This window comes from Suncus etruscus, chromosome 15, assembly GCF_024139225.1.
Source record: "Suncus etruscus isolate mSunEtr1 chromosome 15, mSunEtr1.pri.cur, whole genome shotgun sequence".
Classification (NCBI taxonomy): domain Eukaryota; kingdom Metazoa; phylum Chordata; class Mammalia; order Eulipotyphla; family Soricidae; genus Suncus; species Suncus etruscus.
In genome coordinates, this window is record NC_064862.1 from 35237991 (window position 1) to 35260811 (window position 22821).

Sequence of the window (22821 nt, forward strand, 5' to 3'; positions counted from 1 at the left end):
AAGAAAAGGGCTAAATTGTAAGTATGTATTTTTCTTTCTTGGTTTTTAGGCCACACCCGGTGACACTCAGGGATTATTTCTGGCTATGTGCTCAGAAATCGCTCCTGGCTTGGGGGATCACATGGGACGACCGGGAATCAAACCTCGGTCTGTCCTAGGCTAGCGCACGCAAGGCAGATGCCTTACCGCTTGCACCACCGCTCTGGACCCATAAATATGTATTTGATAGAATATATTTATATTCAATGTAATGCCTATTTAAAAATCAAGAAAGGGGCCAGACGGGCCCGGAGAGATAGCACAGCGGTGTTTGCCTTGCAAGCAGCCGATCCAGGACCTAAGGTGGTTGGTTCAAATCCCGGTGTCCCATATGGTCCCCCGTGCCTGCCAGGAGCTATTTCTGAGCAGACAGCCAGGAGTAACCCCTGAGCACCGCCAGGTGTGGCCCAAACCAAAATAAAAAAAAAAAAGAAAGGGGTCAGAGCAATAGCACATTGGTAAGGCATTTGCCTTGCACGCACACAGGACAGACGGCAGTTTGAATCCTGCCATCCATATGGTCCCCAAGGGGTGATTTCTGAGCACAGAGCCAGGAGTAACCCCTAAGCACCACTGGGTGTGATCCAAAAAACAAAAAAAATTTAAAAAAAATAAAAAAAATCGAGAAAGTTTTTGATGTTTTTGATGTAGGATGAAGGAAAAAGCAGGTTGTTGGATTTGTGAGCATCATAATAGGGTGATCTCACCTCCCTCCTGCTCATTTCTATAAGAGCAGAATTCTTCAGAAGTTTCCTTATTAGGGGCCCGGAGAGATAGCACAGCGGTGTTTGCCTTGCAAGCAGCCGATCCAGGACCAAAGGTGGTTGGTTCGAATCCCGGTGTCCCATATGGTCCCCTGTGCCTGCCAGGAGCTATTTCTGAGCAGACAGCCCCTGAGCACTGCCGGGTGTGGCCCAAAAACAAAAAAAAAAAAAAAGTTTCCTTATTAGGCTTATGTTACATTGCTGTATCAGCCATTTCTCCCCCCCCTTTTTATTTTTCCCCAGGGATTAGAGAAGTTAATATTATTCCTCTAGTAGGTAAAGTACTAATTTATTTTTAATTTATTATTTCTTTTGCTTTTGTTTTTTGGGCCACATTGGGTGGTGCTGAGGAGTTACTCCTGGATCTACACTCAGGAATCACTACTGGCAGGCTTGGGGGACCATATGGGATGCTGGGGATTGAACATGGGTCTGTCCCAGGGAGGCAGCATGCAAGGCAAACATCCTCCCTGCTATGCTATCCAGCTGTAAAGTACTAATTTAAAGGAATATGAGGATCCCTAAAATACACTTGGTAAAGTAATGAAGCATTAGCTTATAGTTAAGCATTAGCTTAACTTTGCTGACAAAGACCTTATGCTTTCAATTATGTCTTATTTTAAGAACTTATTTTAAATATGATCACTTTAGAGGAGAAAAAGAAATTTTTTAGAGGAAGTTAAAATGTCTTAAAACAGAGTTGTGTTTTTTTATTTTTTAAGTAAGTTTTCATCTACTTTTGAGTGACATTTCTACAAGTGGGTGATATAATGAATGCTTGGCTCTGGTGGATATAGGCAGACAGATAGGGGCGCTGTGCTGAAGGAAGAAGCACCAAGGAGTGATCCTTTGTTATGACTGAACAAATGCAATAGTTGGAAGAGATAGACTTGAATTTTTGATTCTGTCACTCTCTCGTTGCGTGACTTAAGTGAGTTCCTTATTTTCTCAAATTCTCTTAAATTTCCTTACCTGCAAAGCAGGATTCATGTCCCTGTTGGATAGATTTTGGGGATTAAGAAAGAAATGAAGGTGCTGGTGAGGTGACGCTAGAGGTAAGGTGTCTGCCTTGCAAGCGCTAGCCAAGGAAGGACTGCAGTTCGATCCCCTGGCGTCCCATATGGTCCCCCCAAGCCAGGGGCAATTTCTGAGCGCTTAGCCAGGAGTAACCCCTGAGCATCAAACAGGTGTGGCCCCCAAAACAAAAACAAAAAAAAAAGAAAGAAAGAAGTGAAGTAGGAAGTAAAGGATCCTGAAGCCTGACTTCATGGTAGATAGGAGTCAAATATTGACTTCTCCCTTTCCAGTAAACATAGGGAGGCCTTAGTCATGCTCTATGGCTGTCCTGGCTCCATATGTACCTTGTGATCAACTACTTTTAGCACAGTAAGAAGTGACTTATTATCTTATTATTTAATTTTACAGCCTGCCTCTGAGAAAGCAAAAGATGGCCGTGATACATGTGAGTATTTTTAAATATTTTTTTCATAACTTTTGAAGAGTTATAGCTAACCCTGGTAGTAAGGTTATGAGGCCACATGAAATGCTCACAGCCAGATGGAGAGATATGAGATCACTTTAAAGACCTTTGGCAGGTTCACTAAAACACACTCTGTTGTGTGTGTTTGTGTGTGTGTGTGTGGTGTGGTGTGGTGTGTGTGTGTGTGTGTGTGTGTGTGTGTGTGTGTGTGAATGTGTGTCTACATGCACACATTTTCCTCCTTATTGTCTTGGCTTCCTAATCAGTGCTCAGGAAGTCCAGAACCACTTTAGCCAAACATGTCTAATTGTGCCACAGTTCAAGGCAAGGCACCCTGTTTATTTTTGTCCTGCTAATTGGAAAATAGATAAAACAAACCTTGAGACTAGGAATGTGGCCCAGTGGTATAGCACAGTCTTTGCAAGTATGAGGCCCTGAGTTCAGTCCTTAATACTAGGGCAAAAATAAGAATATCTGTATTTCTTTTCCATAAGTCTATTGTAGTAAGCTGGTAAAAAAGAGTTTTTATTTTATTTATTTTGGTGTCAATAATTGAATCTAGACCCATACATGTAAACATACATGCTCTTTTAGTGAGCCCTATTTCTTAGAAAGGTTTCCTTTGTGTTTATGTTTTGGTTTTTATATTTTGGCTACAACTGACTTTGCTTGGAGGCTACTCCTGACTCAGAGCTTAGGGTTGCTACAAGAAATACTCCCAGATTTGCCTTTCATGCAGAAGGTCGGTGGTTCAAATCCTGGCATCTCATATGGTCCCCCGAGTCTGCTAGGAATGATTTCTGAGCAGAGCCAGGAGTAACCCCAGAGTACTGCCGGGTGTGACCCAAAAACCAAAACCAAAACCAAAAACAAAAAAAAAGAAATACTCGCAGAAGTAGACTATCTGGGCTAGGAATCATATCTGGGCCTTCTGTGTGCAAAACATGTGCTATAGTCTTTGAATTATATCCCCAGCTTTGGCTATGTTCTAGGATTATTCATAACTCTGCTCGGGATCATTCTGAGGGGACTCTGGGGACTGTAGGGAGTGCCAGGAATCACATTCTATTGGCCATATGCAATTCAAGTTTCCTACCTGCTATACTATTTCTCCGGCCTTATGCCCTAGGATGTTTTAGGTACTCTGTGTGTGTGTGTGTGTGTGTGTGTGTGTGTGTGTGTGTGTGTGTGTGTATAGTTTTTATTTGTCTTTAGGCCATACTGTGTGTATGTGTGTGTGTGTGTGTGTGTGTGTGTGTGTGTGTGTATGTATGTGTGTGTGTGTCCATACCTGCTAGTGATCAGGGTTTACTTCTAGCTCTTTTGGGGTTACTCTCAGCAGTGCTCAGTGGAACATTTGGTGTTGAGGATCAAACTCAAGCTCTCACTTGCAAAGCATGCACTCAACTCATTGAATTATTGCCTCACGTACTGAAGATGATATTTTAAAAGTGGGCAAACAGAAGAATGAAACACTTCCAACACTTTTCATAGTTACTGCTACATTTCTATGTTTTTTTGTTTGGTTTGGTTTTGGTTTTGGTTTTTGGGCCACACCCAGCAGCACTCAGGGGTTACTCCTTGCTCTGCACTCAGAAATTTCTCCTGTCAGGCTTGGGGAACCATATAGGTTGCCGGGAATCAAACCCAGGTCCGTCCTAGGTCGGCCATGTGCAAAGCAAATAACCTACTGCTGTGCTATCTCTCTGGCCCTGATTTTTATGTTGCTTCGACTTTTATGTCCCTTAATCTCAACAACCTAATAAATGGGTTATTAGCCCTTGGGAGAGTATGTTCCTGTGCCTTGCAGGTGAAGTCCTTGTAGGGGTGTGTTTGAAATGTATTTTGATGGCAAATTATATTTGTATTTTTCAGCTCTTGGAACTCCAAAAGAATCTGAGAATGCCCTTCCCATCCAAGTGGATTATGATGCCTATGATGCACAGGTGTTCAGGCTGCCTGGCCCATCGAGGGCACAGCGCCTCGCCACCTGCAGGTTTTTGCTAGATTCATTTTGGGGTGGAGCTAAAAGTTGTTAGAAGTTCAGGGAATGTTTCCTTTAAGTAGTAGTGCTTTTAACCTTGCTGTGTGAGACTGTGGATTCTAGCTCCAGCAATACATAACACACTAAGAACCAGTAGATGTGGCCTCTACAACAATTTATAAAAGAATTTAGTTAGGAAAATCTGATATGTGGTAGAAATCTTCAAGAAAACAAGCTTGAATATATTTTTATTTTTTTATTTATTTTTTTTTTTGGTTTTTGGGCCACACCCTGTGACGCTCAGGGGTTACTCCTGGCTATGCGCTCAGAAGTTGCTCCTGGCTTCTTGGGGGACCATATGGGACGCCGGGGGATCGAACCGCGGTCCGTCCTAGGCTAGCGCAGGCAAGGCAGGCACCTTACCTCCAGCACCACCGCCCGGCCCACTTGAATATATTTTGCATTGGGGCTGAAGAGAGAATTCAATTGGCTGAGGCTGAGGTCTGGGTTTGTTCCCTGTTATCTGAGGACTTCTTAGGAGTACTACTGTCTTAGTATAGGGCTTGATTTAGCCCATATCTCCTGAATGCCATCCTTCCAAAAAAAAAAAAAAAGTTTTACATTCCAGGGGCTGGAGAGATAACACAGCAGTAGGGCGTTTGCCTTGCAAGCGGCCAACCCAGGACCTATGGTGGTTCGAATCCTAGCATCCCATATGGTCCCTGAGCCTTCCAGGAACGATTTCTGAGCACAGAGCCAGGAAGCTCTGAGCTTCACCGGGTGTGGCCCAAAAACAAAAACAAAAAAAAAGACAAAAAAGTTTTGCATTTCAATAGACCAAATGGAGGCCTTACCTTATAGAACTTCAGTGGTTCTTCATTCAGGTTCATTCTACTAGCCATTTTCTTAGTTATGATTACAATGAAAGATTATTCCCCAAGGAGAGCATTTTTTGCTTTTCCTAGTTAAGAGAAGCAATTCTTTTTTTTTTTTTTTTGGTTTTTGGGACATACTCGTTGATGCTCAGGAGTTACTCCTGGCTATGCGCTCAGAAAAATCTCCTGGCTTGAAGGGCCATATGGGACGTCAGGGGATCAAACCACGGTCTGTCCTAGGCTAGCATGGGTAAGGCAGATGCCTTACCACTAGCGCCACTGCTCTGGCCCCAAGAGAAGCCATTCTTATATATCCTGGTAGGTCCAGTGGTACCATATGGGATGCCGGGGATCTAACTCAACTGGCCGCAGACAAGGCAGATGCCCTTCCTACTGTACTATCTCCAGTATTCTGGGATCTTTCTACTGGGCTAATGATAATATATATAGAATCAAGCGTCTGGTGTTTCTTTTTATTTCATTTTAATTTATTCATTTGCTCATTTATTTTGGTTTTGGGTTATATTTATATATAAATATAATATGTAATATATTTATGTTTGGCTTTTGGGTTATACCCGGCAGCACTCAGAGGTTACTCCTGCCTCTGCACTCAGAACTTCTGGCAGGCTTATGGGACCGTATGAGATGCCAGGGATTGAACCCAGGTCAGCCACATGCAAGGCAAACATCCTACCCATTCTGCTATCATTGTTGCCCTTGCATTTGGTGTTTCTTTGAAGTCTATTATTCCCAAATTTTTGGTTCTAAAACATTTTTTTAATTTTGTTTTGTTTTTGGAGTAGCCACATCTGACAGTGCTTTTTTTTTTTTTTTTTTTTTTTTTTTTTTTGGTTTTTGGGCCACACCCGGCAGTGCTCAGGGGTTACTCCTGGCTGTCTGCTCAGAAATAGCTCCTGGCAGGCACGGGGGACCATATGGGACACCGGGATTCGAACCAACCACCTTTGGTCCTGGATTGGCTGCTTGCAAGGCAAATGCCGCTGTGCTATCTCTCCGGGCCCTGACAGTGCTTTAAGTCCTGTACTGTCCTGCCCAAGCATCTGTTCTTTTGTCTTTGTTTCTTTCCTTACAGAACATACTTAGCTGCTCAGTGGAACTATGTCCTCCCATTCACAGTTCACACTGGGAATTGAGAAGAGGTTGAGATCACATCCTGCTTCAGTGTTCAGGGGCTACTCTTAGCTCTGTACTCAGGGATCAAATCTGTTAGTGCTTTGGGACCATATTTGGTATCTGGGATTAAATCAGGGCTGGCCATAGCAAAGGCCTCAGCCTTTACACTGGGACTTTTAATCAGAGATTTTCTAAGTATGTTGGGCAGGTGACACTTCAAAGCTTTGTTCTAGATTGGATAGTGTCCTTCACTTGGTCACTTGTCTCTTTGCCCGTCAGGTCTGTTCGAGAGCGGGAGAATCACAGTCGGAAGAGCAGCAGCTTCTGTGATGTCTCCTCCAGTCCTTCCCTGCCCAGCCGCGTGCTGCCCACAGAGGAAGTGAGGAGCCAGGCTTCTGATGACAGTTCCCTGGGCAGGAGCACCAACATCCTGATGATCCCACACCCCCACCTACACCAGTATGAAGTCAGCAGTTCCTTGGGTTACACCAGCACTCGAGGTCAGAGAGCTGAAGTATGGCCAGAGCTGGGCAATTCCCCTTCTATATTCAGGGATGGTGGGTAGGCGCGTGTGTGTGTGTGTGTGTGTGTGTGTGTGTGTGTGTCTGTGTGTGTGTCTGTGTGTGTGTCTGTGTGTGTGTGTCTGTGTCTGTGTATGTGTGGTGGTAATGTTCTATATTTTAATTATTTCCATACTAGTGCAGTGGGTACATATTGCCTTAGATGTGGGTATGAATTTATTCTCCTACTTTATCTCTTCCTTTTCCTCCATCACTCTATGTTCCTTTTCATATATTAAGTCAAGATTTTCTTAGGCCTAGCGTCAAAGGTCAAAGATACTTGCTTACAGACTTGTTTTCTTTGTGCCTATTTCAAAGAACCTTTGTGCTACATGCCACTCAGATTTCTCTTGCAGTTACCTATGCATTGAACCTTCACTAAGGAACCCTGGTGCTGCCTCTCCTGACTCTTATTTAACCATCTAGTAGTATTTGTTGTTAGAGCATCTAAGCCCCTCTTGACTTTCTTTGGTTTTTGAGCCACACCTGCACGGTGTTCTCAGGGCTTACTCCTGGCTCTGTACTCAGAGAGGAGATCACCTCTGGTGATCAGAATACTGTCAGGAGTGACACCAGGGCACCTGAGCATTACTCAGGTGTAGCTCAGGTGACTCTTATGTGGTTCTGAGGATCAAACCTTGAGTGTGCAAGGCAAGTGCTATATCTGCTGTACTATCGTATAATGGTATACTTTGAAATTTTTTAAGAGGGTTTTAAAGTGTGATAACTAAATATTCAAAAATATACACAGAAGAAAAAAACAAAACAAAACAAAAAAAACAAACCAAAAAAAAAAGGGACCAGAGAGATAGCATGGAGGTAAGGTATTTGCATGCAGCAGGTCGGTGGTTCAAATACCGGCATCCCATATGGTCCCCAGAGCCTGCCAGGAGCGATTTCTGAGGTACAGCCAGCCAGGAGTAATCCCTGAGTGCTGCCGGATGTGACCCAAGCAAACAAACAAAAAACAAAAAACAAACAAAATATACAAAGAAGTCCCCAAACCTTTTACTGATTTTCCCCAGTGTTAGCATCTTGTATAACAATAATATAATAGAGTTTCTCCCATTTCTCTCATTTTACATGCTCTCATTTGTATGTGTTCTGAGGGTTGTTGTATGTCTATTTCTGTCCAGTTTTATTGCTTTGTAGATGTCTGAAACAACCACAATTAAGGTACAGTTTTCTCAGTAATGGCAAGAATCCCTAGTGCTAACTCTTAAATTTGGTTGATTTGGAGACCACACTATGGTGCTTGGTGGCTACTTCTAGCCCCTTGCTTTGGGTTCCCACCTGACCATAGTTGGTGGACATTATGATGCTGTGAGAGTCAAACAGGCCTCCTGCATATAAAGCAAGTATTTGAACTTTGAGGTGTCTCTCTGGTCCATACCTTTACTCCTTTTTTTTTTTTAATCTTCCAAGTAATGCTTAGGGACCCTGATGCATTTCTGACAGCATTTTAATCATTCAATTCAGAAGCCAGTGATGTGACTGGGGGTTTCGAGATACTGGTAGCTACCAGGGTCACACCCTGCAGTGCTTAGGAAGCTTATGCAGGGGCAGGAATTGAACTGTTTCTCTACACCTTTATAGCCATTTCCTCCCACTAATTATTTTTCAAAATATATATCATTTTATTTATAAAACCACCTGTTGGTATTTTTATTTAAATTGTTTGTTTGGGGGCTTGCTATGCTATTGCTCCAGCCCCTTTTTATTTTTATTTTGTTTTGGGGTTACACCTGGCTGTGCTCAGGATATACTCCTGGCTCTACACTTAGAGATCACTCTTAGTGATGCTTGGGGGACCATTTGGAATGCTGGGGATCAAACCATGATCAGCTGTGTACAAGGCGAACATCCTAAACACTATCTTATCACTTCAGCCCTGTTTATATATATATATATATATATATATATATATATATATATATATATATATATATATATATATATATATATATATATATATTAGTTTTTGGGCCACACCCGGCGGCGCTCATGGGTTACTCCTGGCTGTCTGCTCAGAAATAGCTCCTGGCAGGCACGGGGAACCATATGGGACACCGGGATTCGAACCAACCACCTTAGTTAGGTCCTGAATCGGCTGCTTGCAAGGCAAACACCACTGTGCTATCTCTCCGGCCCCCCCCCCAATTTTTTTTTTTTTTTTAGATTTTGGGCCACACCCATCGTTGCTCAGGGGTTACTCCTGGCTGTCTGTTCAGAAATAGCTCCTGGCAGGCACGGGGGACCATATAGGACACCGGGATTTGAACCAACCACCTTTGGTCCTGGATCGGCTGCTTTCAAGGCAAACGCTGCTGTGCTATCTCTCCGGGCCCGATAATACCTAACTTTGAAACCTTTTTTTTTTCCCCCCAAAAAAAAGTGCCTTTATTTTGGGAGGGGGTTGGAGTTGAAGCCACACCTGACTCTGTGCTTCTGGTGGACCTTTGGGATTCATATGCAGTGTAGAGAATCCAACCAGGTAGACTGATGCAAGACAAGCGTTTTATCCATTGTTATCTCTCTGCCCCTCAAAAACTATTTTAATGGTTTCGGTGGTCTTTAATAATACTGTGAGTTTATTGGAAAATCAAAAAACTCATTGTAGGGGCTGGAGCAATGGTGCATGGTAGGGCGTTTGCCTTGCTCGCAGCTGACCTAGGACAGACCACGGTTCGATTCCCCGGCATCTCATATGGTGCCCCTAGCCAGGAGAAATTTCTGAGCATATAGCCAGGAGTAACCGCTGAGTGTCACTGGGTGTGGCCCAAAAACCAAAAAAATACTTTTTTTGGGCCCAGAGAGATAGCACAGTGGCGTTTGCCTTGCAAGCAGCCAATCCAGGACCAAAGGTGGTTTGTTCGAATCCCGGTGTCCCACATGGTTCCCCGTGCCTTTCAGGAGCTATTTCTGAGCAGACAGCCAGGAGTAACCCCTGAGCACTGCCGGGTGTGGCCCAAAAACCAAAAAAAAAAAAAAAAGAAATTTTTTTTTTCATTGTAATATGTTTTTAGCAGTTTATCTATTTATACTTATTGATTAACAGGACAGATTTCTTGATATCATGGAGCTTCCATCAGATGAACCAACTTTTTGACCTTGTTCAATGAACATGAGATACACAGAAAGTTGGTTATCACTCTGATGTCCAGCATGCTGCCTTCTTTTCTGTTGGATGGAATTGGATGGATAGATTGAGTCCAAATATCATGCCATCTCCCTCCCCAGTTAAGATTGGATATACTGATTTTTTTCATCTTACCCAGATTTTGGGGGTGGGTGGTGATGGTGGGTGTCTGTGCTTGGGGACTATTCTTGGCTCTCTACTTGGATTCTATTCTTAGTTGTGCTCAAAGAACCAAGTGTTGTCAGGGATTAAAACCATATGCAATGTAATTTATTTATCCTCTTCTTATCTCTTCAACACTATATTTTATTTTGTTTTTAATTCTTTTTGTTTTGTTGGGGGAGCCACACCTGGCAATGTTCAGGGATTACTCCTGGTTCTGCACTCAGGAATTACTCCTGGTAGTGCTCAGGGATATGGTATGTCAGGGATTGAACCCGAGTCTGCTGCATACAAAACTCTACCCTCCATACTCTTTCTTGGGTCCTAAGCCCCAGATTATTAAAAACCCAAACAAGGACCCGGAGACATAGTACAGTAGCGTTTGCCTTGCAAGCAGCCAATCCAGGACCAAAGGTGGTTGGTTCGAATCCTGGTGTCCCATATGGTCCCCCGTGCCTGCCAGGAGCTAAACTATTTCTGAGCAGACAGCCTGGAGTAACCCCTGAGCACTGCCGGTTGTGGCCCAAAACCCCCCCAAAAAAAAAACAAAAAACAAAAAAAAACAAACAAACATAGTACCATTCATTACTTACTCATGTACACATCTACCAGTTGATCACTGAGATAATGACAGAGGTTTCTGAATCATTCAGGGCCCTTGGGCTCTTTCCATCTGTATGCCGAAATAATGAATACTGGTTTTTTTTTTTTTTTTTTTTTTTTTTTGGTTTTTGGGCCACACACAGTGACACTCAGGGATTACTCCTGGCTATGCATTCAGAAATTGTTCCTGGGTTGGGGGACCATATGGGATGCTGGAAGATTGAACCACAGTCCATCCTAGGCTAGTGCGGGCAAGGCCTTACCACTTTCGCCACCACTCCGGTCCTGAATACTGGTTTCTAAAATAGTCAAAACAGGGAAAAGAGAATGGAGATCATGGGTGAAGATACAATGGGTCTTCATTTGGATTGTGTGAGTTATAGCTGTGTTCTGTTGGCTGGAATTAAGTTTTTTGGTCTCAGTGTTAAAGGGTTGAAAATCCATTATATTATCATTCTGTACCAAAAAAGAAATCATTTGGGTTTTGTGAACATCTTCTCTGTCTGTAGACTCTGTCTACCTTTCTTGTCACAAAATATTTATTTTTATTATTCCTTTCCCGCAAAAGATCCCTACCCGCTGCAAAAGGGAGACCAACCAAGTCCCATCTTTCACCTGTACCCAGCCAGCTCAGAGTCCAGGCCCTGTAATGGATGTGTGCTTTCTCTCCATTTGAGATGGGTCTAAATCAGGGGTCCTCAAACTTTTTAAACAGGGGGCCAGTTCACTGTCCCTCAGACCATTGGAGGGTCTGATTATAGTAAAAACAAACTTATGAACGAATTCTTATGCACACTGCATATATCTTATTTTGCAATGAAGAAATAAAATAGATACAAATACAATATGTGGCCCGCAGGCCATAGTTTGAGGACCACTGGTCTAAGTTAATAATTTAGGATTCAGAACCTCTCATGCTTCAAGTATTTTTATGTAAACCCAATATTTTTAGGAGGGCCACACCTGGAGACACTCAGGGGTTACTCCTGGCTCAGTGCTCAGAAATTTCTCCTGGCAGACTTGGGGGACTATATGGGATGCTAGGGATCAAATTCAGGTTGGCCGCGTGCAAGGCAAACGCCCTACTCCCTATACTATTGTTCCGGCCCTAAACCCAATATTTATTTCATTATAACTTGGTGACTTTATTTATTTTCTTGATCTCTTTCTCTGATGTCCAAGATTCTTGTCCAAGAATTCTAGTCAGTTGTCCTGCCTGTACTGGCTTTATTGTGACTGTGTGTTTGTCTCTGTGTTTCAAACCCATGATGACTAGCAGATGTCCTGGAAAACATGATGGAGCCACCTCAGCGAGACTCCAGTGCACCAGGGAGGTTCCATGTAGGCAGTGCGGAATCCATGCTACATGTTCGCCCCGGGGGATACACGCCTCAACGGGCACTGATTAACCCCTTTGCTCCTTCACGAATGCCTATGAAGCTCACATCCAATCGAAGGCGCTGGATGCACACATTTCCTGTAGGTAAGTAGGTTTTTGGGGAACAGTTTCTTCAGTTCTAGACTGAAGCACATAGTCTTGAACCTCAGCACTGCCCAACCATGTGATCCTGCTAAATGTTTTCATTTTTTCTCACCTCCAGTGCCCCACCCATAAGACGGGGTAACTGTGCCTTCTTTGCCTACCCTTGGGATTCTTTTTTTTTGGTGGTGGTGGGGCCACATGTAGTAGAGCTCAGGGCTTTCTCCTGACTCTGAACTCAGGGATCACTCCTGGCAAGCTTGGCGAACCATATGTCTTGCTAAGAAAGTAACCCTAGTAGGTGTGGGAGACCATCTGGAGGGCTGAGTAAGGCAAGTGCCCTAACCATTGTACTATTCCTCCTGGTCCCACCTCTGGTTTTCTTGCAAGTATCTTTGATAACTCATGGGAATGGGCTTTGATTATAACTGTCACTCCTGTGTCTACCTCGAGACTTTCTTTTTCTCTGCTTAAAAGGGATTAATCTTTGCTACCTGCTTTTATTCCCCTATTCTCATTCTTATTTATTCCTTTCTGTCCTCACACTTTTGTTTTTGGTTATACAGCTTGGGATACTTTTCTAGCAGGAAGCTCTGATAACTGAAAAAAATTGTTTTTCATGGGGCTGGAGAGATAGTACAGCAGGCAGGGTGCTTACCTGCACACAATTGGCTTTAGTTCAATCTCTGACATCCCATATGGATTCCTTACACAAGTAAGCCCTAAATACTGCCAAAGCTGACCCCAAACAGTATTTCTTTTTGCCAAATTGATGGGTTTTTTGTTTTGTTTCATTTTGTTTTGGCCTATATCTGGCATATATATATATATATATATACTTACTGGCACTGGTGCTAAGGGATCATTCCTGGAGGTGCTCAGGTGACCATATGCAGTGCCAGGTATTGAACTCTGGTTGACTGCAAGATAAGCACTATACCATTTATCTAGCCCCTGATCTTTTACCTTTTTTAACAAATATTTTTTCATTGTTTTTGTTTTGGGGCCATACCCATTGATGATTAGGTGTTATTCCTGTCTTTGCACTCTGGAATTATACCTGGGAGTGCTTGGGGAACTATATGGTATCCTGGTGATGAAACTTGGGTTGGCCTTGTATAAGGCTAGCGTTCTACCCACTGTACTATTGCTTTGCCCTCATTATCAATCCAATCTCTAATCTTTCTTTTTATTTATTTATTTTGGTTTTGGGGTCATACCTGGGGCACTCAGGGGTTACTCCTGGCTCTGTGCTCAGAAATCTCATCTGGCAGGCATGGGCGACCATATGAGATGCTGGGATTCGAACCATCGTCCATCCTGGATGAGCTGCGTGCAAGGCAAACGCCCTACCACTGTGCTATCTCCCTGGCCCCTCCTTTTTATGTTTTTCAGTGGGAAAGTGTACCCAGAAGTACTCAGATGCTATTCCTGTCTGACAGTGCTCAAGGGGCTAGATGGAGATTTGAACTAGGTTCAGTAACATTTAAGGCAAGCAAATTATCTCCTGAACTATCTCTCCATTCATCGTTTACTTACTTTTTTTTTTTTTTTTTGAGCAATGCTTGCAGTGCTCAGAGGCTACTACCCACAGAGTGCTCAGGAATTGCTCCTGGTGGTAGCTGGGAGACCACTCAGTGTTAGGATCACACCCAGTTTTCTACATACAAAGTATATGCTTCAAATTTTTTGAGTCATCTCCTTGGCCCACTGCTCATACTTTTCTTCTGTATTCTGTCCTAAAGAAGATGATAATAGGCTTTTAGAAAGCTGTGACTAAAATTAAACTTTAGCTTAATGGATTCTAAGAGGGCTGTGAAGGAACAGAGGCATTAAACTGCTAAGGTTTTTCATGGAAGCCATCCTGCTCTATGCCTGGAAATGCCTATTTTCTCTTGTACTTGCTGTACATGTTAAAAGTTAAATAAGTGAGAAATGAATTTGGTTTCTTGGGCTATAATTTAGGAGTCATTTGTACTCCCATCTGCTTCCTTCTCTCTGCCATTATGAATCACAAAACTTGTTTCTCTTTGGTGTACTTTTCTTTCCATTGTGAGCTGCCCCCGCTGGCTCCCCTCAAAATCTCTCATGAGAACAGTTGATGTTTCTTCCATGACCTTTAGTTTTTGCTTCTTGCCTTTTCTTCATCACCTATCATACACTTGTCATTAAGTCACACCACATCCTGTGTCTTCATTCTCCAGCCCTCCTAGCTCCTGCTAGCTAAAACTCTTTATCCCATTCTTAGACATTCTCCCTTTCCTAAGCAATCCCATGGACTCCTGTACTTGTTCACCCATATTTCTTCTACTCTGGTGACTTCTCTTTCTATTCCTGCTAACTTTATCTAACGTCAGCTCTAAAATGTCTTCTTTTCCTGGAAGTGTTTCTGAATAGAGCTGCCTAGTTCTGACTCAGCTCCTACTCTGCATCTCTTCTTTTGGACATTCAGTTATTACTGTCTTTTTTTGTTTGTTATTGGTTCATTTTGTTTTGGGGCCATACCTGGCAGTGCTCAGGGCTTACTTCTGGCTCTGTGCTCACGGATTACTCCTGGTGGGACTCAGGACCATACAGGATGTTAGGGATCGAACCCATGTTGACCTCATGCAAAGCAAAAACCCTTATCTGCCATACTATTACTCTGACCCCTGTTATTGTCATTTGTACTGTCCAGAGACCTTTGAGATGTTTTCCATGTTTACCTTCTCATTTAGTGTGTTTCAGTACTCTATGGACAGGCCCTTCCTCCTATATTTCTGTGTTTCTTTATGCCATCTCAGCTGCCAGGTATGGGTCAGAGGGTCTAAAGTCTTTCTTGGTTTGAACAAGAGTGTGAACCTGAGGCTCCACAGGAGGCTGTGCTCTATTGGGAAGAGGAGGGTCCTATCAGGGACCAGAGAACTATGTGGATAGTGTTCTCAGTGGAGTGCTCTTCTTCGAGCCTCCCCCAAACCCTTGGCTCAGCAGCAGCAAAGTTGGAAGCTGAATATTAGGTGCATGGCATTAGCTGTCAGGTGGGAATGATGCTCAGTGGTTTTTGTCTGGGTAGGACCATCGGGAGAGGCCATCCAGATCCATCACCAGACACGACAGAATATGGTGGAGCTGCAGGGCAGCGGGCAGAGGGACCCAACTCACTCCTCTGCAGAGCTGCTGGAGTTAGCCTATCATGAAGCTGCTGGAAGGTGAGGATGTTTCCAGGGCCCTGGATGGTACCTTGGGAACAGTTTCTGGCACTAGGATAATGTACAGAACAGACTGCTGATCAAATGTCTTTTTTTTGTTTTTTGTTTTTTGTTTTTTTGGTTTTGGGCCACACCCAGCAGTGCCAGGGGTTACTCCTGGCTCTGCACTCAGAAATCGCTCCTGGCAGGCTTGGGGGACCATATGGGATGGTGGGGCTTAAGCCAGGGTCAGTCCTGGGACAGCCATGTACAAGGCAAACACCCTAATTACTGTGCTATCACTATGATAGCACATAGACCCTATAATGTCATGTTTTTCATACCTGAAGAGACAGTGGGGTATTAGTACCTGCTTTGTATCAATCAGTACCTACCCTTACTGCAGAGCTCATGGCCTAATGTTCTGGCCTGAGATGTTATTTTGTTTCAGATATTATGTTATTTTATTTTTTGGTTTTTGGCTTTTGGTTCACATGAGGCTGTGTTCATTATTTATTCCTAACTCTGCACTCAGAGCCTCCTGGCAGTGCCCCGGGAGCATATATGTGGATCTTGAACCCCAGTCAAATGCATATAAGGCAAGTGCCTTTCCTGTTATACTATCTCTCTGGCCCCTAGATTTTATTCTAATAATACTCTGTAAACCTCAGAGATGAATTTCTTCTAACATTAGTCAAGGCTGAAAATGAGTTCTGAGACATTGACTTCATGCTGAGAGTTTCATGCATTCTGTCTATGTTTTTGTTTCATTTTGTTATTTTAGTTGTAAAACAATAGAAATCAGGGACTGTGTTTATAGAGGAAGTTAATTTATTTTTTATTATAATTTTAGGGGGGTTGTTTGTCATACACTCAAGGGCTAGTCCCAGCTCTGTGCTCAGGAATAACCCTGGAAGTGATCCAGGACCGTATATGGTGCCAGGGATTTAAACCATGGTTGTGGTCACTGCATCTGCATGCCCAGCAAGTGCCTTTCCTCCTATACCATCTGGAACCTAGAAATAATTTTTTTGGGGGGTCAACCCTACAGGTGTTTAGGGCAGAATCAAGGGACCATATGGAATGCCAAGTATCGAACTCAGGACAATCACATACAAGACAAGCACCCTACCTATCTCCAGCCCTAGAAGCAATTATTTTAAACCAGAACTCTGTGTTATAGGTTTTCCAAGAGAATCACTAAAGGAAGGACATTTAAGCCTCTATAGACCATACTGGACTCAGTTTTCCTCTGATGCTTTAGGACACTCTTTGGAAATAATTTTTGGCCACTTTTTTAGTCACCTTCATGTTCATGGTCTGGATGAGAAACCTGGCCAGGCATAGTATAGCACTTGATACCAGATTAACTTGGTTGTTTATTCTAGTACCTTACAACCTCCTGTTTGTGTTAGAGAAAGCAATGGTAGTCTAAGGTGGCAAATGGGAAGATAAGAAGATAGTTGAAGTGCCAGGGAAGGAGGTCACAGGAGATCAGAGCTGGCATATAGATTAAGTACTGGAATATGGATTTCAGCAGTTACTAGCCTAAATGCTGAATTCAAAAACAGGAAGTGTGTGTGTGTGTGTGTGTGTGTGTGTGTGAAACAGGAATTTTGAGTGTGTATGTGTGTCCCACATGACTATTCCCAACTCTGTTTAGGAATTGTGTGTGTGTGTGTGTATGTGTGTGAAACAGGAATTTTGAGTGTGTGTGTATGTGTGTCCCACATGATTATTCCCAACTCTGTTTAGGGGTTGCTCCCTGTGGTGCTCAGGGGACCTGATCATGCAGCCTCCCACTCCTCCACCTCCCCACAACATGCAAAAATATGCTCAGTCCTTTGAGTTTTCTCTCCAGCCTTTGGACTGTTTTAGATGAAGCCTCCTGGACTCCACGATGAGCAGGATAAAACGTAATGATCTGCATTAAGCCAAGCGGCTGGGCTCTGTTCTCTGCAGGCACAGCACTTCCCGCCAGCCTGGTGACGGCATGTCCTTCTTGAACTTCAGTGGACCGGAAGAGCTTTCTGTCAGCCTGCTTAGCAGCAATGGTACAGGTAACCCATCCAACAGGTTACAGCAGAGTTGGGCTGTTCAGAGCAGCTTCATATCGAGAAGCGACATGAGGAATGGGAAAAGCAGGGCCATGTCTATTCTGGGAGTGTTTCAGCCACAATTTTGGGTGACCTATTTAGAAGCAGTGCTGTATAATGCATGGAATTATAAATGGACTGCACATTACGTTTTTAGCTGAGAACACTTTGGTCAAACCACACTTATCACCAGTCCGTCGGTGAATCATGATAGGGAACTGCTGTTCAGGGCTGACAGAAAGAGTCTCTGTCATAGAGGAACTTTTAACTTTGTGTGTGTGTATGGAGGGAAGTCAATTCCACCTCCCATCCTCCCCCAAATAATCAGAAGGTCTTAGAGAGGAAAGACATGGTACCGGCAGTGAGGTGAAAGAGTGTGGCACAGTTGCCTTAGGGAAGTGGACATGCACTTCGTACCTGAAGGGTGGAATTTGGTTAGATGGAAACTTTGGAGGTGGGCATTTAAAGTGGTGTGGTGTGATGGGTGAATATGTGCTCACATTTTGTGCCTTCTGGATAGAATCTTGTCTCATCATCCCATGTGCAATCACTGTTAAATATACTTTACAGACGTGGCAATTTTATGCTCAGCGATATAGAGATATTAACTGAATCTAAAATTAGTAGCCAGGTGTCCTGGTACAAGATTACTGCTTTTCATGTGGATTTGTTGGGTTTAGTTCTGTTGGGTTTGGGGAAAGATAGGTTTGGAAGATTTTGGAAAACCTTTAAGAATAGATATGTACAATGAAAAAAAGAAGAATAGATATGTACAAAAGTGAGTGTAAAGAATCGGAAAATTGGGGCCGGGTAGGTGGCGCTGGAGGTAAGGTGTCTGCCTTGCAAGCGCTAGCCAAGGAAGGACCGTGGTTCGATCCCCCGGCGTCCCATATGGTCCCCCCAAGCCAGGGGCGATTTCTGAGCGCATAGCCAGGAGTAACCCCTGAGCGTCAAACGGGTGTGGCCCAAAAACCAAAAAAAAAAAAAAAAAAAAAAAGAATCGGAAAATTAAAAAACAAAAATGGAGCTGCATCTTCATGTCTTTGTTATGCATAAGTTAATATGCATCTGAGGGCCGGGAGTGGTGGCGCAAGGGATAAGGCATCTGCCTTGCATGAGCTAGCCTAGGACAAACTGAGGTTCCTCTGGCATCCCAAATGGTCCCCCAAGACAGGAGCGATTTCTGAACTCGGAGCCAGGAGTAACCCCTAAGCATCACCAGGTGTGGCCCCCCAAAAAATTTTGCATCTGAAACTTAGGTTAAGGAAGTCTGTAGCTAAAGTGAGGTAAAAAATGAGGTTTTGGGGAGCAGTGATGCAGTGGTGGGCATTTGCTTTGCATGTGGCTGACCTAGAATGGACTGCAATTCAATCCCCCGGCATCCCATATGGTTCCCCAAGCCAGGAACGATTTCTGATTGCAGAGCCAGGAGTAACCCCTGAGCGTCACTGGGTGTGGCCCAAAATCAAACAAACAACAAATAAATGAGGTTTTCTTCATTAATTGGTATATTCATGAATAGCATTTCTAGAGACCCATGTCTAAGGCTTGGAAATAGGGTTCTTTTCTTTTCTTTTCTTTCTTTTATTTATTTATTTATTTTTTTTGGCAGTGCTCAGGGGTTACTCCTGGCTCTATATTCAGAAATTGCTCCTGACAGGCTCGGGGGACCATATGGGATGCCGGGATTCTAACCATCATTTTTCTGCATGCAAGGCAAATGCCTTACCTCTATGCTATCTCTCCAGCCCCAGGAAACTTAGTTATTTTTTAAACTTCTTGGATTTTCCCTTCCTTCCTCACTTCCTCTCTGTCTCATTCCTTCTGTCATTACGTTTCCTCTCTTTTCTCTTCATTCATCTTTCATTTTAGGTGAAAAAAAACCCAAATGAATAAAACTTTGCAGATGAATTATCTTTCTTTTTTTTTTTTTTTTTTTTTGTGGTTTTTGGGTCACACCCGGCAGTGCTCAGGGGTTATTCCTGGCTCCAGGCTCAGAAATTGCTCCTGGCAGGCACGGGAGGACCATATGGGACGCCGGGATTCGAACCGATGACCTCCTGCATGAGAGGCAAACGCCTTACCTCCATGCTATCTCTCCGGCCCCGAATTATCTTTCTATGCCTTCACTCAGGGTACTGAAAATACTTGCTTGTCAGAATCTAACATGCCCCCCCTTTATTATAAAGACAGTGTTGTGTTGTTTTGCTACCAAGAAACCATTTCATATGAATCTGGAATTTGGGTGTTCTGGGCAATTTTGGGTAGAATTGCCTGACCCCAGATTATAGAAAGCTTTGAGGAGAGCTGCTCCAGGACCCACAAAACTCACCTTGAGCTGGTTTCTTTGGCATCATATAGCAAGGGAATTATAGATTCGGACATTCTAGCAGCAGGCTCTACTTGGTAACCCTGGAGTGATTTGGGACCTGGGAAAGTTTAGTGAGTCAGAAGATTCCTCAGAGAGAAGTTGTCTATATTAACTAAAAAAAAGAAGGAAAAACAGAGGAAAATATCAGAGAACTGTTATTCATTTGAGAATGTGTATGGAAGAACAATAACATGACACCAATTTGGAGTCCTCTGCGCTAAGGTTTCCCCTGGCATGTACACATGTTCCCACATACACACTTTTTTTTAAAAATCTGAATCTCTGGGGGCCGGGTGGTGGCGCTGGAGGTAAGGTGCCTGCCTTGCCTGCGCTAGCCTAGGACGGACCGCGGTTCGATTCCCCCGGCGTCCCATATGGTCCCCCAAGAAGCCAGGAGCAACTTCTGAGCGCATAGCCAGGAGTAACCCCTGAGCGTCACAGGGTGTGGCCCAAAAACCAAAAAAAAAAAAAAAAAAAAAAAAAAATCTGAATCTCTTTATCAACCTTCTTTCTCTTGTGCTCTTGAGCCATAGACCCATCTACCTGGAAATCTTCCTATTTAATTTTTATTAAAACTGGGAATGGAGGTGCACCTCTGGTACACAGAGGCCCCAAAGCTATACCTGATGGTGCTTCAAGTACCTTAGCCTCAACATATTAAAAATGGAACTCATGTTTTGCTATCTCTCAGCCTACCTTTTCCTTTTTTCTTTTTTGAACTCTGGCCCCTCATCTCCATTCTCAGTACGCTTGCTTCCACTCAGGCCCTTATTACTTTTTTAGTAGCCTTCTAAATGATATTCTTCCTCTGTTCTTGTTCCCTCTGATTCATCGTCTATCTTCCATCAATGATGATATTTCCAAATGCAAATTTAATCGGCCCTACTTTCCATATATAAAACCTTTCTTGGTCACAGTGGTAAAAACAAACAAACAACAAAAAACAAAAACAATTTTTCTGTGGTTCTTTTTCCTTTCCTTTTTTTTTTTTTTTTTTGCTTATTTTTTGTTTTGGGGCTACACCAAGCAGTACACAGGCTTACTCCTGGCTTTGATCTAAGGGATCACTCCTGGCAGGATTCAGGAGACTGTATGGGGTGCCAGAGATTGAACCTGAATCCAGTTGTATTTGCTGGCTATATTTGGTTCAATACTACTTGGGAATCATGTGGATTAAACTCCAGGGCTCCTGCATACAATGCATGTTTTAGTCCTTTGAACCATTTCCCTGGGCCCTGAACCTATGATCTTCGCTAATTGATGGTATGATCATTGATGGAATGTGCTATAATGAAAATGATCTGGACAGAAAGTCCCAGCCTTGCTCTTCATGACTTTTGGAGCTTAGTCTTTGGCCTTTGCTGATTTTCATGCTCTTTTTCTATATAATGGGCAGATCTTCACAGTATGTCTGTCTGCTTCACTGAGTTGTAAAGATCAAGAGTATCTGATTTATTAGGGCAGTATTTCCATGTTAGATTCTTTTTTTTTTTTTTTTTGGTTTTTGGTTTTTGGGCCACACCTGGTGGTGATCAGGGGTTATTCCTGGCTCCCTGCTCAGAAATCGCTCCCTGGTGGGCTCATGGGACCATATGGGATGGCAGGATTTGAACCACTGTTTGCAAGGCAAACGCTTTACCGCTGTGCTAACTCTCAGGCCCCCCATGTTAGATTCTTATTTTGGTCGAGATTGGTCTAAACAAGCAACTGGTTAACATTTTATTCATTTAAGAAAACAGAAAACAGGAAAACCTCATCTGTGACCCCCACCTTCTTTTCCTGTTCATCACATTTTGCACCATCTGCAGGCACTCACATTTTCCTGCACTTGGACATGAGTCAGATGTGAGTCATGGCTCACAGGAATGGTGTCTCTGTGGGTTTCCCTACTGGTCCTATCGAATTTCATTTTCACCTTGTTGCTGGGCCATGTACCTGTACTGTTCATTGGAACTGTGTGGATCCATTTGGAATTCTTCTTAGTTTTTGTTTTTGGGCCACACCAGCAGTGCTCACAGTTTACTACTGACTCAAAGTTCAGGGGTCACTTCTGGCATGGCTCGGGGGACCATATAGGATACCAGGGATTGAACCCAAGTCACTCCTATATAAGGCAAATGCCCTACCTGCTGTTCTCTGGCCCCTTGGTTTTGTTTTGTCCTAGGAATTCTACCCACATGCAATGCAAGTGCACTGCCACTGAGCCACATCCTGTACAGATAGTTTTCATTCCTTGTTTTCTTTTACTGGACACTAGTTCATCAGTTTTGTTAGTGTTAGTCCTTTGATTGGGAATAAGCACCACTGGGGGCCAGCGAGATGGCGCTAGAGGTAAGGTGTCTGCCTTGCAAGCGCTAGACAAGGAAGGACCGAGGTTCCATCCCAGTGTCCCATATGGTCCCCCCAAGCCAGGAGCAATTTCTGAGCACTTAGCCAGGAGTAATCCCTGAGCATCAAATGGGTGTGGCCTGAAAAACAACAACAACAACAACAACAAAAAGCAAATTAAAAAAAAAACAACCCAGGGAATAAGCACCACTGAGACTATTTTGAAAGAGTAAAACAAGTGGATGCCATGTTTTCTTTTTTTAGTATTGGGACTTAGAATCATAAATTGATGTTTATGTTAAATATTTAACAGATGGGGTAGGTCTAACTAGAGCACTAAAATAAAATGTCATTCTACTGATGCTAGAAGAAAGGGCCTCAGAGACTGGAGATTGCCTTACATGTAGCCCACCAGTTTCAATCCTGGTATCCCACATGGTCCCTCAAACATGAATGATTCTAAAGTATAAAGCCAGGAGTATCGCCAGAGTACCACTAAGTGTGGCCCCAAAACCGAAGTGGGGGAAAGGGAAGAAGGATGGGCTGCAAAGTGACTCATCCAATCTGGGTTGGGATGTTTTGGTTTTTTTTTTTGTTTGCTCTTGATATGATAGTTGAGGGACTATGCTATGATGA

General features: G+C 43.3%; 1 protein-coding gene across 1 annotated transcript in view; it reads left to right on the forward strand.

Annotated features, from left to right (window-relative positions):
• The window catches only part of DEPDC5 (DEP domain containing 5, GATOR1 subcomplex subunit), a 181826-nt gene that overhangs the window by 66494 nt on the left and 92511 nt on the right, over positions 1 to 22821 (forward strand). The window contains exons 19-24 of the mRNA XM_049788917.1: positions 2229 to 2265; positions 4159 to 4279; positions 6559 to 6779; positions 12023 to 12226; positions 15276 to 15411; positions 17353 to 17450. Coding sequence (XP_049644874.1) covers positions 2229 to 2265; positions 4159 to 4279; positions 6559 to 6779; positions 12023 to 12226; positions 15276 to 15411; positions 17353 to 17450 — 817 coding nt within the window. The remainder of the gene's footprint in view (positions 1 to 2228; positions 2266 to 4158; positions 4280 to 6558; positions 6780 to 12022; positions 12227 to 15275; positions 15412 to 17352; positions 17451 to 22821) is intronic.